The sequence below is a fragment of the Hyperolius riggenbachi genome, chromosome 10, assembly GCF_040937935.1.
Source record: "Hyperolius riggenbachi isolate aHypRig1 chromosome 10, aHypRig1.pri, whole genome shotgun sequence".
NCBI classification, from domain to species: Eukaryota; Metazoa; Chordata; class Amphibia; order Anura; family Hyperoliidae; genus Hyperolius; species Hyperolius riggenbachi.
This window is the reverse complement of record NC_090655.1, coordinates 15,278,026-15,294,340: the sequence shown is the minus strand read 5'-3', so window position 1 is coordinate 15,294,340 and position 16,315 is coordinate 15,278,026. Positions and strand designations below refer to the sequence as shown.

Genomic DNA, 16,315 nt, shown 5'->3' with positions numbered 1-16,315 from the left:
AAAAAAATTACATGAAAATCATCTCAGTGTTCTGGATCTAGTCAAAGAGCATCAGAGGAAGCCATTCTAAGATAGGCAATAAAAACCCAAACACAGGTTCCAGCCCGCAGGGTCGGTTCTAGCCATAATGAGGCCTCAGGACAAAATTTTAACTTGGCCCCTCCAAAGCAGAAATATTTGCCTCTATGGAAGCGCAGGCCCCGCCATGCTATCCAAAGAAGAGTAATGGCCAAAAAGATACATATTAGTTATAAATGGGATGGGGGGGTATAGTCTTCACAGCATATTGCCCAAAGCTGGTGATGAGTCTGACAGACAGTACAGAGCAGAAAATAAATAAAGGCAGGATAAAAAGACCCAGTAGGCCATAAATCACAGTCAGTGTATAGAGTGTCTACCGCACGTCAGCTCTGTAATCATACAGCAAGTGGCCAGTGTTCCACCGGCCAACCATAAAGGAGCCTGGGATCTTCCGATTGGTTGGATGTCTGCTGCACAGAGTTGTGACAATTGGGGTACGGGTCCAACTCAAAATTGTGCTGGGTGGGCGAGAGTTCACCAGCAGTGGTCATGGAAGGGCATTTATCCATCGGTACACTCATGGAATAGGTGAAGTTTTGGAGCCACTGGCTGCCCTCTGTGGACAGAGTAAATGTAGGAGAAGACACGACTTCTAGGTCTGGAGATCCCACAAAGTCACTCAGGCTCTGAAGTGTAGGAGAACTTTCATGGTCCAGGTGTGGCGTTTTCCTGCTCGCCATTACAGAGCTTTCTGTCTCATCTCCATTACCCTTGTTTTTCTTCACTTTCCGTTTCCTTTGGAAGAAACCATTATTGTTGAGCATTTTGTTGCACTTTGGATCCAGCGTCCAGTAGCCGCCTTTTCCTGCGGACATGATGAGAAGATGTGAGATAATAGTAGTAAGAGTCACACCTAGCACAAGTATACTGCCAGAACAGCTGATCCACACACTCCAAGTCATTGACTGAGCAAGTAATAAAGTAGACCTATACTGAATAAGTTAAACGGAGAGATGGTTTTGGATGAATAACCCCCTCCCCACCACATTTTCCTCATTCCATTTCCTGCCAAGTCAACTCTTCACACATTTCAGGTGCTGTGTAATGTCATCTTTTTAAAGAGAACCCGAGGTGGGTTTCTGCAATCAATATAGGACACAGAGGTACATTCTGCATACTATAGCCAGCCTCTGTGTCCTTATACTGTGCCCCCAGCCACCCCCATGTTCTGCTGTCCCCCCTTTAAAAATCCAACTGGCTAGTGACACGCAGATTGTCGCTAGCTGGCTGTTTACATTCAGGCTGCCACTCTCCGCACCTCCCTGCCTCTGTCCCGTTCCTCCAATCGGCTTACAGAGGCGGGGAGGGAAGGCACAGAGGCGGGGAGCTGTGCTATACAGGAGGCGGGGGAGCGGCAGTGAGTGGCAGCACAAAGGTAACAGCCAGCTAGCGATAATCTGCGTGTCACTAGCCTGTTTTTTTTTTTTTAAAGAGGGGAAAGCAGAACAAGGGGGCAGCTGGGGGCACAGTATAAGGACACAGAGGCTGGTGATAGTATGCAGAATGTGCCTCTGTGTTGCAGAAACCCACCTCGGGTTCTCTTTAATCTAGGGTTTTCTCATTTTTTTTTATTTTTTTTTAAGTTGTAAAGCTGGCCATACACTTACAGATCTCCACTGAATGTTCCAAACGGAGCCAGATCATCCATAAGGCAATTCTTGGCCGTTGCCGAGGTGACTTAACCCACGTTAACATGTCATATTAAAAAGGTAGCTTATACATCAGGCGATGATGGGCAGATTAGACCAAGAGACAAATCTCACTCTAATCGAATCTGATTAGAAAGAGATCTGTCGGCTACCCATGCACTGCAGGCCGATTCCCAATCAATTTCATATTGCTCGCCATTACCTCCGCGCACCCGATCGAGCAAGTCGGCCCTACATCTTGCAGCATGTCGGATTAATGCCACCAAGTTTAGTCTGAAATTTGTCGCACTATCAATTGGGCATGTGCTTGGTGGCAGGGCCGGCCTTTGACCTGAGCGATCGCTCAGGGCGCCGGCTTCCAGGGGGGCGCTCCTGCCGCCCTGGCCGCATATGTTATGGAGCTGGCTGCAGCCTCCGGGCTCCGGCTGGGTCCTTCTCGTATGGTAGCTCCGCCTCCTGGTGCCGCTGGGGGTGATGGGGGCGAAGACCAGGAAGACAATTGGTGACACTCAGTGGATACATTGGACGCACCACCACGCCCCCTTTCTTCCCGGCTGCTTTTGAAAGTAGCAGCATTCTGCGACTTCCCAGGCCAGGCTGCTAGAAGGTGAGTTTACAGCTTGGCAGTGTTCTTATCTATATAGGCATCGGGACCTGCCACAGAGTGTGTCATCTCCAGACACTGCAGAGAGAGCATCGGATTTCATCATGTCCAGTGACTGCTGCAGCCATACTATCTGTAGCCTGTCACCAGGGGCGTAGCAATAGGGGGTGCAGAGGTAGCGACCGCATTGGGGCCCTTGGGCCAGAGGGGCCCCGAAGGGCCCTCCCTCAACTACAGTATTAGCTCTCTATTGGTCCTGTGGGCCTAATAATCACTTCTATAGATACTTTGAATAGTGGTAACCATTGACAAACTGTTCCCCATCCTTTTCTTGCACCCCTGACACTGTAGTTGCCATTGGCAGGTTTTGGTGCGCCGTAGCAATTGGTATGTATAGAGTCCTTGGGGGGGCCCCATTGTAAATCTTGCATCGGGGCCCACAGCTCCTTAGCTACGCCACTGCCTGTCACGGATAATGATGATGACTGCCCATACGTGGAGACAGCAGGAGTCCTGATGCCTATTGGATAAGTTTATTTCCTACAGTTGCAGCCAGCTAGATTCTCCTTGTGCCGCGGACACCCCATGTGATTGCTGTATCCATCTCTCCTCCTCTTCCTCCCTTCCTCTTGTTTTTTTCCCTAGTGCAGGCTGCCTGCCTGCTGTGTGTGACATGACCCTGCTGCCCCTGCAGTGCCTGCACAGTACAGCTAACTAAAGCTAAATTCATGTTGCTGCTGCTAAACCTCTCTCACTTGCCTCCCCATCCTCTCTCTCTTTTTGTCCTCCCTTCTCTTTCCTATTTCCTTGTCCTCTCCTTTCCATAGCTCTGTGTGTCTATCTTCTTTCATCTCATGGTTTACTTTCTCCTCTCTTTCCCTCCCTCACTCTCTATTCCACCTTTCTGCCACACAGTCACTCTTCCCTTTACATTCTCTGCTTTCCTCCCATCTCTATTTGCCTACCATCTCCTTTCCATCCTGCCACAACCTCCCTCTCTTTAGGGTTGCCAGGTCGGCTGATGGAGAAAACCGGACAGGGGGTGGGGTTAGGGGTGGAGTTAGGGGCGGAGTCAGAAGCGCACTTTTATGTAGAGTGGGGCTAAGCAATGGGCTTTTTTAAAAAAAAAAATTTATAGTATTTATATCGCACTGACATCTTCTGCAGCACATTACAGAGTACATAGCCATGTCACTAACTGTCCTCACCAGTAGTACTGGTCCAGTGCAAATAAGAGACAGCTTTTCACCAGTAAATGCACATAATGACAAACAGCCAGTGTTCCCAGTATATGTAGCCAGGGATAGATGTGCCCAGTATACGTAGCCAGGGGGTATATATGTCCCAGTATACGTAGGCAGGGGTATATATGTCCCAGTATATGTAGCCAGGGGGTATATGTGCCCAGAATAGGTAGCCAGGGGCTATATGTGCCCAGAACAGGTAGCCAGGAGCTATATGTGCCCGGAATAGGTAGCCAGGGGCTATATGTGCCCGGAATAGGTAGCCAGGGGCTATATGTGCCCAGAATAGGTAGCCAGGGGCTATATGTGCCCAGAATAGGTAGCCAGGGGCTATATGTGCCCGGAATAGGTAGCCAGGGGGTATATGTGCCCGGAATAGGTAGCCAGGGGCTATATGTGCCCGGAATAGGTAGCCAGGGGCTATATGTGCCCAGAATAGGTAGCCAGGTGCCCCCCGCCCCCCCGCAGGAGGAGAACAGTGCAGCAGAGAGAGAGCTGGGAGCAGCGGTGGAGAAGGGGGGCAATCTCCCCCCCCTTCCCTCACCTTAGGGTGCTCTCTCTCCCCCGCTGTCTCCTCCAATATGATGTGCAGGCTGGCGGGTGGCTGCGGGCGGAACTTACCTCTCTGTCGCAGGCGCCGGAAGTTCGGGTCCCGCAGCCGCTGAGATTCGACTCAAAAAAGATCCGGATCAAAGATTCGAATCATTCATGAGCCGGACAACACTATTCAGACTGATTAGTGTTGTCCGGCTCATGAATGATTCGGATCTTTGATCCGGATCTTTTTTGAGTCGAATCTCAGCGGCTGCGGGACCCGAACTTCCGGCGCTGGAGCGACACAGAGGTAAGTTCCGCCTGCAGCCTCTCGCCAGCCTGCACATCATATTGGAGGAGACAGCGGGGGAGAGAGCACCCTAAGGTGAGGGAAGGGGGGGGGGGGGGGGGGGGGGATTGCCCCCCTTCTCCACCGCTGCTCCCAGCTCTCTCTCTGCTGCACTGTTCTCCTCCTGCGGGGGGGGGGGCGGGGGCTCTAAACCGGACAACTTAATTGTCCGGTTTAGCATGCCTTTTTGCACCGGACACAGCGCACAAAAACCGGACTGTCCGGTGTAAAACCGGACACCTGGCAACCCTACCTCTCTTTCTCTCCTCCCCTTCCTTCTCTAGCACTCTCTCCTTTATTCCTCTCTTTAGCACTCTTTCTCCTTTCCAGTCCACCCCTCTCTCCTTTCTTTCTTTTCTTGCTCTCTCCTCCTCCCTGCTCCACTCTCTAGCTTTTGCCTTCAGATTTGCCTAAAAGCGGACCTGAACTCAGAACTTCCTCTCTGCTCTAAAAGCATAACCACCTTTACAGAAAACATTTCTTTGTTACAGCTGATACACAAATCCTGCAATAAATCTGCAGTCTGTGTACTTCCTGCTTTCATGGAAGCAGTAATAATGGTAATATCCTTTGTTCAAATGAGATTATCTCATCTGTGAGATCAAATTACAACTTGTGATCACAATTGCGTTTTTTTTTTACGCTTTCCCCCCCCCCTTCCCGGCGATGTCTCTTTGATCCGTAAAAGAATAAATACAATGTATTTATTCTTAACACAATTGCCGCATAAAGCGATTTTGTGAGCGTTTTGCATTTTTCCTATATCTTCCATTGAGGCGGAATCACCTCAAAAATGGTCCATGCGGCGTTTCTCTGAGCAGATTGGAAACGACTGTCTCATAGAGAATAATTGCACAAGCGATTTCAGGGCGATTTTAAAAAAAATCGCCAGCGCTTAAAAAGTCCAAAAGTGCCTCCAGTGTGAACGAGCCCTAAAAGTGATCTCACTATATGGGGGGGGGGGGGGGGGGGGCGCAACAAAATCTGGTTACGCTCAGGGCGCTGTGAAACCTAAGGGCGGCCCTGCTTGGTGGCACTGATTTTCATCCAATTTTGATTATAGTAATCAATCGGCCACCAAATCGCCTGATGTATGGCCACCTTTAATCTTACAAAAAAAAAAGCCAGATGACCATCGGTGGGCAAAAAACGCCATTTGGCCTAGGGCCCTATTTAATCTGCGTACACTTAAAAATGGCGCAAGGTGAAAAATGGCGCACCGTTCCACCGATACATGCATCATAAAAAAACTCTACTGTTTTCATGTAAATACATTAAATGGTAAACAACATTTTATCAAACAAACATTTAGTGGCGAAAGTGCGACATTGAAAAAAAATGCAGGGTGGCTAGTGTTAGGCAGCGGGGGGTGGGAAGAGGCAGCGGGGCACTGGTGTTAGGAAGAGGCAGCGGGACACTGGTGTTAGGCAGCTGGGTGGAGGGAGTAGGATTAGGTGGAGGATGTATGCAGAGGCATACATGATGTTGTCCCGGCCAGCGATCGCTCCTTCACTTCAGTTAGTTTGGAGGAGTCCTGCATCCAGCCAATTACCATGCGGGGACTGAAGATTGGTTGTGATTTTTACACCCTTGTCCCGGGCGCAATTTATGCTAGAAACTGCCCTGACTCCGTCCGATCGTTTTACATTTTCCATCCTGTCTGATACTTTCAATTCTTTCCTTACAAAAAAACCCACATTTTTGGGAATCGATGCCCAGCACATGAATCAAATCTGCAAGGAATCAAATTAAAAAAAAAACAAAAAAAAAAACAAACACCCCAACAATGGCCTCAATTCACTAAGCTTATCTCCTTTCTTTAATAATGTTTCTAGAGTTATCACCATGGTGATGAGGCATGTAGCATTCAGGAAACATTTTACCTCAGGCAGACCTAAAGTTACCTCTTCAATCCTTAAAATAACTCCAGAATTCTAACGTTAAAGACAGGCTGTTAATTAGCTGTGTGTGAAAATCACTACAGGAGGCGGCAACTTAAGGAATGAAGAGATAAGATAACTCACTGTGTGGAGGTAAGTTTTCTCTTGCCTTATCTCCAGCATGATCTTAGTGAATTGAGGCCAATAATTGTGTGTGTGTATGGGCACCTTAAAGTGGACCTGAACTCTTGCACAGGACAGAAGGAAAACAGAGAAATGCACCCTGTATGTATTCAAAGAGTTTAGCCTGTCTAATTCCCCCTCATCTGTGATTGAGCACAAGTTGTAGTTTGATCCCCCAGCTATGTCAGCTCAGGAATCATGGCAGAGAGCTAATTGGTAAACACAGGATGTTAACGTGTCTGCTTCCATGAAAGCAGGAAGTAGACACTGCAGATTACAGGATTTGTATCAGCTGTAACAAACCAATGCTTTTCTTTAATAATTAAAAAAAAAAGTGGTTATAATGCCTGCCATTTTTATATGAAAGCTCAAACCAAAGCACCTCAACACATGTTTTTCATTGAGCCATTTTGCAATTTTTTTTTCCTCCTTTACAGAAATAGTCTTTTTTTAAATGCATTGCCAGTGGTGGATTTACATTGCAAGAGATTTTAGAACCAGCGGCACACAATACCTGGCTATTTAGAAGAGGGGAAGTGTGTTACTACACTTACTATGCCGGTGTGCGACAGCTCCAAGTCTATCAACAATACAGAATGTTGTAATGCGCCACTATGTGGTTATGGCCTAGTTCACATTATAAATTTGCAAGCGCTGAACGCTTTGTGAGCACTTTTTCTGGTGTTTTGAGAACGATTTAGTAAAGCGCTTGTGCGGCGATTTGCTTTTTTTTTTTCTGCTGTCAATCAGGAAGTGAACTTTTGACCTGGAACTGATTTTTTTAAAGCGCCCACAAAATCGCTTTATCAAACACTTGATCCACTGTATGGCCTCAATTCACTAAGCTTTATCAAACGTTTGATAACACCCAAACCATGCCCCCCCCCCCCACCACCACCACCACCTTTCCTGTCTCTAAGGGCTTGTTCACACTATGAGAGCTTTTCTGAGCGTTTGTGATTTAAAAAAAAACAAACAAAAAAAAAAAAAAAAAACACCTCTTGCTAATGTTATCCTATGAGAGCGTTCACACTTGAACACTTGAGCGATGTGATTTTGTAAAAATCCCCCATAGCATTGCATTAGCAAGAGCTTTGAAAATCTCTAGCATTTAAAAAGCTCTTGTAGTGTGAACGGGCCCTAAAGGTACATTCACACGTCGGATTTGCACAAACGACCCATTGTTTGGGCGTCCAGACGACAGGTCTTTTGGACGTCAAATCGGGCGTGTACAGTGTCGTTTAGCTGATAAGACTGGACTTGAGCGATCCGCCAAGTGGATCGATCAAGTCCGCTCTTATCAGCTGAACAACAGACTGTACACCCGCCCGATTTGACGTCCAAACGACCGGTTGTTTGGACGTCCAAACAATGGGTCGCTTCCACAAATTCGTACATAGCAAGGAAATGAGCAGCGCTACTTAAAAACAGGCAAGTGCCTACCTGCAAAAGAGTGCAAGCCCCACTTGTGGGATATAATACACACCGAGCATACACATGACCTGTCTACCACTGGAGGAGGATGTTAGTTTCCTGTAACAGCTTGCATGCAACCTATTAAGTACTCGTCCCTCCCACTGCGTAGAAGAAGTCGATGCATTTTAGGGGACGTTATGGTCGCATAAAGTGCCCCTAACGCAACGCCTGGCGTTGTTGGATGTGGACGTCAGAGCGAGCCGCGTTGTGCAGCTCACTCTGGCGTCCGTGATGCATACTCTTGGACACATGCGGCACCACGTGGTCCCGCCAGCCAATCGCCGCACAGAGCGGCCGTTCCAGGAAGTAAACACTGCACGTCACACCGTGCAGTGAATATTAGCTATGTGCCTGGCCGCTCTCCCCTCCTTCCCAACATTACTGAGCATATGCAAGCAGTCTAACGCGACTTAGCCGCATATAAATTACTGCATGCAGTAAGTTATTTTGAGGTGCAGCGTTACAATGTAACGCAACGTGGGCACTGTGAACAGCCCATTGATTTTGCGTTGTCATGGGTTACTGGCTGCTCTAACGTGCGCTTGTAACGTCCCACTGTGAAACCAGCCTTAAAGTGAACAGGACAGAAGGAAAACAGAAATGCACACTATGTATTTAGAGAGCTTAGCCGATCTAATTCCCTCTCATCTGTGAGTAAATCACAAGTTGTAATTTGGTCTCTCCCTTGTGCCACCTGATTGACATGGAAGATAAGCTCATTTGAAAGCACAGGATGTTAGCAATATGTCTGATTCAGTGAAAGCAGGAATTAGACACTGAAGATTTATTGCAAGATTTGTATCAGGAAAGAAAGGGGGCAGTGCTGCAGATATTCTGGTGTCCCAACTTGTGCTTGTCCAAAGACACTGCACCGGCCCTGGTCTGAGGGGGGGGGGGGGGGGGATTTCTGGGCAGCTATAATCCCCCCCCCCCCTGCATTTGCCTATGCCCCCCCACATGCCAGTCCGCAAGGGACCCAAATTGCAAAGCAAACAGATTATGTCTTGCATATAAATGTAATGCAAATTGTACACAGCTTGGAACTTGGAGAGTCATAGGCCTCTTTTCCACGGACTAGGCAGTGAAATGCCTCAAACTCTCTCAACTGCTTGTTGCTGCCTGACAACAGCTCGCTGCTGCCTGCTAACTGCTTGCTGAGCACATTAACAGTCCATGGAAGAGGCCATAATCAGCTGCAAGTGCAATTCTAATCTTTATACAATTTGTATTCAACCTGCATGCAAGCTAAATCATCTCATTGACCATCCTCACCTAGGATAAATGATTACAGCCAGGCAACTACCAATTTCATATTCTTCTTGTTTGTACTACTTCTCAGGAGTGATGAGCAAAATGTCCCAAACAGTTTTTTTTTTTTTTTTGTTTTTTTTTAATTATTATTAACACGAAACAAGCAGGGCCGGGAAGGGGCGAGAGAGGCTCCAGCCTCAGGGCGCAGTGTAGGAGGGGGCACAGGGCGGGGTCCTGAGGCAGAGGCAAGAGAGGCTCCAGCCTCAGGGCGTAGTGTAGGAGGGGGCGCACAACTCACTCAGCTGTCATTCCCCTATTGTGTTTGAAACAGAGAGAAAGAAAAGGGCATACATGACAGTGACTGCAAGCCAGATAAGAGATTAGGCCCCGTTCACATTACAAAACGCGGATGGCTGTGCGTTTGGAACGCAATGCGTACAAACGCACACCATCCGCGTTTGTATGCATTGCCAGGGCCGGCGCTACCATTAAGGCAAAGGAGGCAGCTGCCCCAGAGCTTGTAGGGGCCCCCAGTGGCTACAAGAGGAAAAAAAAATTTTCAAAATCGGCCTTATAGTTTGAGAAAATCGATTTTAAAGTTTCAAAGGAAAAAAAAAACATTTAAAAACCTGCCGACTTTAATGGTTAATAGCAAATCCACCTTAAATGCTAGAAACCCTAAATTTGCAGGATATGTTAAGGAGATCATTAGGAATAAGAGGAAAACACAATTTTTCAAAAAGACTTTATAGTTTTTGAAGAAAATCGATTTTAAAGTTTCGAAGGAAAAAAGTATACTTTTAAATGCGGTAAATGTCACTTAACGGTAGTGTAATTTTACATGCATCAAACGAAAGCGCAATAAATTTCCTGACGGGGTTTCCAGGGGGTCTATACGCAGCCGCAGCGCTTTGGCCAGGGATCGCTATACAGCCGCAATATGGCTGTATGAAGATCCCTGGCATGTTTTCCTATTTTCCCAATTTTTTTTTTTTTATGTTTAGAGTGTGGGAATTTAAAAAAAAAAATTGTGGGGTCCCCCCTCCTGAAACTTTTTAACCCCTTGTCCCCCATGCAGGCTGGAATAGCCAGAATGTGGAGCTCCGACCGATTGGGGCTTCACACCCTGAGTATACCAGCTGCAAAAAAGGTCTCTTAATGCCGATTTTTGTTCCGGGGTATATGTTGGGGGGGCCCCCCAGGTTTATTTTGCCCTGGGGCCCCATTGTTTCTTAAACCGGCCCTGTGCATTGCATATCCCATTCACTGAAAGTGAATGGGACAGACGCGCCTTTTTGGAAAAAAAAAATGCGTGCAGCATGCGTTCCCGGACCACATTGGTCCGGAACGCATGCAGTGTGATCAGACAAGTGCACTCTATGCACTGTCTGGTGTCTGCCTCCTGCACACGTTGCCGAAACGCGGCTGGAAACACGTGCAGTGTGAACGGGGCCTTGGCCCTGTTCATACTTTCAGCGTTTGCAGAACGCATAGAAACGCAACTTGAAAAATGCATGCATTTGTATGCGTTTTTCTTGCGTTCAAATGCATTTTGCACAAACACACACACGTCACACAGGAAACAGAAAAGAATGATAGGAAACACAGAAGGAAATGTACGCTAAAAACGCAATAGTACTCGTTTTTGATACGCATCCATAGACTTTCACGTGACGCACAGAATTGCGTGCAGCAATGCGGATGAGAAACGTATGCATCTCATACATGTGAACGAGGCCATTAGAAAACATTAGTAGCCCTTGCGTTCTGTAAAAACCGGCTAGGAACACACATAGTCTGAACAGGGCCTAAGGTGTTGGGGGCCCTGGGGCGCCTCTTAGTCTAATAGCAGTTAGTGTATGACGGCTGGATTGAGAGGGATGGGGAGGCGCACTTTGCTGTCTCAGCCTTGGGTGCTGGAGGATCTTGTCCCAGCTCTGGACACAAGTGTGAAATGGCCCCAATCATTACTTGGATGGGAGGGCCCCATGCTGTCAGTTTGTCAGGCTGGACCCATATTTGAACATGCAAAAAGCGCAGCCATTTTCCTGTTGCTTTTGTTTTCTACATTAGAGTTTACTTTTGGAAATTGTTTTTCAGGCTACTTCATAAACTGTGAAAAATACTGAAGGTCATTTTCTTGCAAAAGCACAAACTGGACAACTGTAGAGACTTGGAAATACATTGCAAGCAAAGCAGTGCGCCCAGTCTTAAAAAAGGTGTACTGTCACTTTAAATTTGAAAACCCAATTAAAAAAAAAAAAAAATTTCCTCAATTTTCACTAAACGATGTTGCGCAATATCACACACACAAAAAAAAGTTTGTCGCAGAAACTCGTGCTGTGGGTATAGGGACAAGCCAAAAAGCGCAGAAAATTCACAACCGCTGTCATAGAAGTGTCTTTACCGGTGACGTCGTTCAAAACAAGTCTTTTTCGCACATGGATATTACAAACGACCAACTCCCTAAAGAACTGTGAGCGCAAGCAAAAATGACAATATGCAGGACATGTCCGCATTCAGTAGAGTAATGTCATTCAAACCACATTGTACACACAACCGATTGCACAATACCTGCCCAACAGTCAGGCGAGTTGATCGACTCAATAGGTCAGGCAAAAAACGCCCAATGTCATTCACTCGCCTCATTGTTTCGCTACATTTTCGCACACCATTGTCGAGGCTATTCTACACAGCAATAAACCTCACAGGGAAGTTCCGCTAACGTGATTGGGTGGACTGCACCCTCTTAAACTACTAGGCCGCATTCACACCTAAAAATCGAAAACGCAAGCGGTTTACGTTTGATCGCTTTCCCCCCTCCCGGCGCTCCACTGTGCTTTGCTTTTCTGGTAAAAGTGCTTTTCTAGAACGGTTTTGTAATTTACTCCCTGATGCAAGTCAGGAACTGAACTCTTTGACCCGTAAAAAAAATAAATACAATGGCTATCATTCATAAACCTGTTGTCGGTAAAGAGAATCTGTGCGGGAAGACACCGCTGGCGGTGTTTTAGACTTCTGGCTGCGCATTCATAAAAAAGTATCCAGGTGCGGTAGCAGTGCGGAGATTCCCCGAATTAGGCTGGCGGTAGGCAGGTGGAGACACGGAAGCTGCCGAGTTGATACATTTCTCCGTGTTCCACTCTACTGCAGCTGCCTGGGAGGTCTGCGTGGGTAACAGTAAAAAAGGGCGCAGGAGGCTAGTGGACAAATCGGGCGCCGCCATTCACTCCCATAATAAATATCGTTTAATGGGCGCCCGATAGGAAAAAAGGGCGCCGGAGAAAAATAACGTTTTAAAAGCGGCGCCCGGAGACTTAATGTTTTATTACTGCTTCTCATGATTACACATTATTTAATGATTTATACATTTTTAATATTATTTTTAAATGAAAAACAGTACAATATTTTTTTCAAACATTATTTTTAAACGAAAAACAGTACAATTTTATTTTTTTACATTATTTTTAAACAAAAAACCGCACAATATGTTTTTGAAACGTTATTAATGCTTATCACAGGGGGGTCTTAGGTTTAGGCACCAACAGGGGGGTCTTAGGTTTAGGCACCAACAGGGGGGGTCTTAGGTTTAGGCACCAACAGGGGGGGGGGTCTTAGGTTTAGGCACCAACAGGGGGGGTCTTAGGTTTAGGGGTTAGGGGTAAGTACAGGGAGGGTTACTTAGTAATTTTTTTTTTAAACGTTATTATACGTTTCACTATTTAAACGAAAGATTAAAGTTTTTACAATTGCCGATTTAATGCACATTATTTAATGATTTATAACTTTATAAAACATTAATTTTAAACGAAATACAGTACAATACATTTTTAAACGTTATCCATGCTTATCATTTAAAACCCCGCGCCCTTTTTTCCCAGCGCCCCTTTTTAACGTACGCGTCTGCGTGTCTCCATTCACTTAACATTGTTATCGCCACATCAGAGGGAGCGGTACTTCCCGACCTCACACCGCTCGCGGTGATCTTTATGAATTAACATTGTTACAGCACAAGGCGGTGATTTATCACTCTGCTCGGTAAGGTCAGCTTTTCATGCGTAAAGAGCCTTTATGAATGCTGACTTTGCCGAGTGTTCGGTAAAGTCAGCTGTTTTAAGCATTTCCGCATGCGGAAATGCTTTATGAATGATAGCCTATGTATTTATTCTTAAAAACACGAATGCAATCGCTGCATAAATATTTTGGGAGCGTTTTGAGTTTTTCCTATACCTTCCGTTATAGCAAAAACGCCCCAAAATGGTAAAGGCACCCAGGGCCAGCCTTAGGTATCACAGCGCCCTGAGTGTAACCAGATTTTGGAGCCCCCCCCCCCATATTCATCCTCTTTGCGTGCGTGCACACACACGGCCACGTGCAAGAGTGCATATAGGGAGATCCTCCCCTTTAGTGTATATAAGCAGACCCCCCCCTTTTTTTAGTGTATAGGCCGAACCCCCCCCCTAGATATAGATATCCCCTCCCCCCCCAACTGGGAGGCAGTTGGGGAATCTTACTTTTTTGCTTGTAGCTGTGGACAGAAGATGGCCAGGAGTGACAAGCAGGTCTCTCTCTGATTAGTGTGCAGCGCAAGACATTGCCTGTGAGCAAAGGGCGGCGCTACTGACACGTACTGCTCACAGAGACTCAGCAAGAGGCAGCAGCAGGTTTCTGGAGTCTATGTCCCCATCACCCCCAGCAGCACCAGGGGGCGGAGCTACCACTTGCAGCAGTCAGAGGGACCCAGAGCCAGCAGGTAGAAATGTGGCCAGGGCCAGTTGAATGCACATCACGTGCGCCCCCCTGGAAGCTCAGGTCAAAGGCCGGCCATGAAGGCACCGCTTTGCCTATCGCAAAGCGGACGCAATGCGCTGATATGAACCTACTCAGAGATTCGTTGCACAAGCGCTTTATGGGCGATTTTGAAAATCGCTTGCGCTTGAAAAAAATGGAATGGCAAAAACGCCAGAAACCCACTAGGATTGATTTCTAAGCACTAGTGAGTTGAAAAAGCTCTTGCTAATGCAAAGATATGGGGGAGTTTTATAAAATCACATCGCTCAAGTGGGATCACACCCATAGCATTAGCAAGAGTTTTCAAATCACAAAGCACTCATGAAATGTGCTCCTAGTGGGTTTCTGGCCTTAGTGGGAACGAGCCCCCAGGCTTCATATAAGCGTAGGCTGTAGAAAATTACGCCCACACTTTTCAACCAATCACAACTGTGCTGTAGAGAGAGTGCTGTGATTGGAGAACAGTTCCTGCTGAGTTCCCTACCAGTGTTCCCCAACCCTGTCCTCAAGGCCCACCAACAGTGCATGCTTTGTAGAAATCCACAAAGGTAGTTAATCAGCTCTGCTGAGACACTAATGACCTCACCTGTGCAGGTTTGTGGTTTTCTGCAAAACGTACCATTGGTGGGCCTTGAGGACAGGATTGGGGGACTCTGCTCTAAGCGATCCACTGTCTTCCAACACGGCAAAATCTATTTGTTGGACATTTCAAAGAATTTAGCGTGTGTAGATGGCTTTAGTGGTCCAGCTACCTAATGTGCACAGTCAGTCTGGGTCTGTAGCTTGGTATATTGGAGGCAGAAGGTGATCAAGGCAACCAGGGAATATGCATTGTATAAAACAAAAATATAGCACCTTCTATGTACCCCTCACTACTGAATGGCGGCTGCGGCAACGGGTATAGCAGCGGATCGGCGGCGATCGGTGGTTACACGCAGCTAGCAAAGTGCTAGCTGTGTGTAACAAAAACAACAACAAAAAAATTATGCAAATCGGCCCAGCGGGGCCTGAGCGGTGCCTCCCGGCGACATAGCCCGAGCTTAGCTCGGGCTTACCGCCAGGGAGGTTAAGGCCTCTTTTCTACAGACTGTTGATAGGCAGTGAAATGCCTCTCAAACTCACAACTACTCACTGTTGCCTGGTAACTGCTCGCTGAGCACACAGCTCAACAGTCCAGAAAAGAGGCCTAAGGGTACTATTCCATTAGCCAGGCGCAACCACTAGGTGGCATTAATTACTTTTCCCCCTCTAGGCCACCATGAATAGTAGGGAAAGATGTAAGTCTGCTGCCAGTGATCGCTGGAGTTTTATCACCACCTAGTGGTTGTGCCCGGCTAACGGAAAATAACCCATTTGAGATCTTCAGACAGGCTGTCTTTGACCTCTACCCACTCTTCCCCACCATCACCTTTATTATCCTCATCTCTGGCCACCTTCACGAAGCACTTGTTGATGGACAGGTTGTGTCTGATAGAGTTCTTCCACTTGTCTTGGTTTTTCCTGTAAAACGGAAAGTTAGTTATCATAAAGTTGTAGATCCCCTTGAGGGTGAGCATCTTGTCTGGACTGCTCTCCAGGGCCATGGCGATCAGGGCACTGTAGGATAAACGTGGTCGCATCTTCTCCCTCTGCTCATTGAGGTTGGCGAGCACTTGTTTCTGCGCAGGTAAGGCTGAGAAGACAGGAGCTTGGCTGACCCCATGAAGGTAGTGGCCTCCTGCACCTACTTGATGCGGGTGAGATGGAAGCTTGGCAGGTGCCTCATGCCCCCAATAAACTTTGCCATCAGCAGCCATGTAGTCTCCATAGCCTGGTATGAGGGTTGCAGGGTTTTGCGGTTGGTAGAGGCTGTGTGGATAGAGGTTGTAGTAGTTCTCATGGTGCACTGCCAGGTCCACCAGCTCTTGGACATAGACTTGTGGCTGCTGCAGGTAAGGGGGCTGATGTCCATAAGAAAGCATGCTCCCTCTAGAATGATTTGAGGAAAGGAGAGAGAGACCTGAGGTTCACATTAGAGACCAGAACTTGAGGAAGGACCTTAAAGCCTGGTGGATTATCACCTGCTGCTGGCTATTAGCAATCAAGCCTGGAGGAGCCAAGGCAGTAATGAGAAGGGAGGGTCCTACCTCCTGCACACCCACCATACAGGCCCCACCTCCAGCACACCCACCATACAGGCCCCACCTCCAGCACACCCACCATACAGGTCCCACCTCCAGCACACCCACCATACAGGCCCCACCTCCAGCACACCCACCATACAGGTCCCACCT

At 47.3% G+C, this 16,315-nt stretch overlaps 1 protein-coding gene across 1 annotated transcript; it reads right to left on the bottom strand.

The window, feature by feature from the left end:
- Positions 1–414: 414 nt before the first annotated feature.
- FOXI2 (forkhead box I2) lies at positions 415–15,578 on the bottom strand. The gene is made up of 2 exons (XM_068257779.1): positions 15,451–15,578; positions 415–886 (listed from the first exon to the last, which is right to left on the bottom strand). Exons 1-2 carry the CDS (start codon positions 15,566–15,568, stop codon positions 417–419), a joined length of 588 nt encoding a protein of 195 aa, XP_068113880.1. The 5' UTR covers positions 15,569–15,578; the 3' UTR covers positions 415–416.
- Between the last annotated feature and the right edge of the window lie 737 nt (positions 15,579–16,315).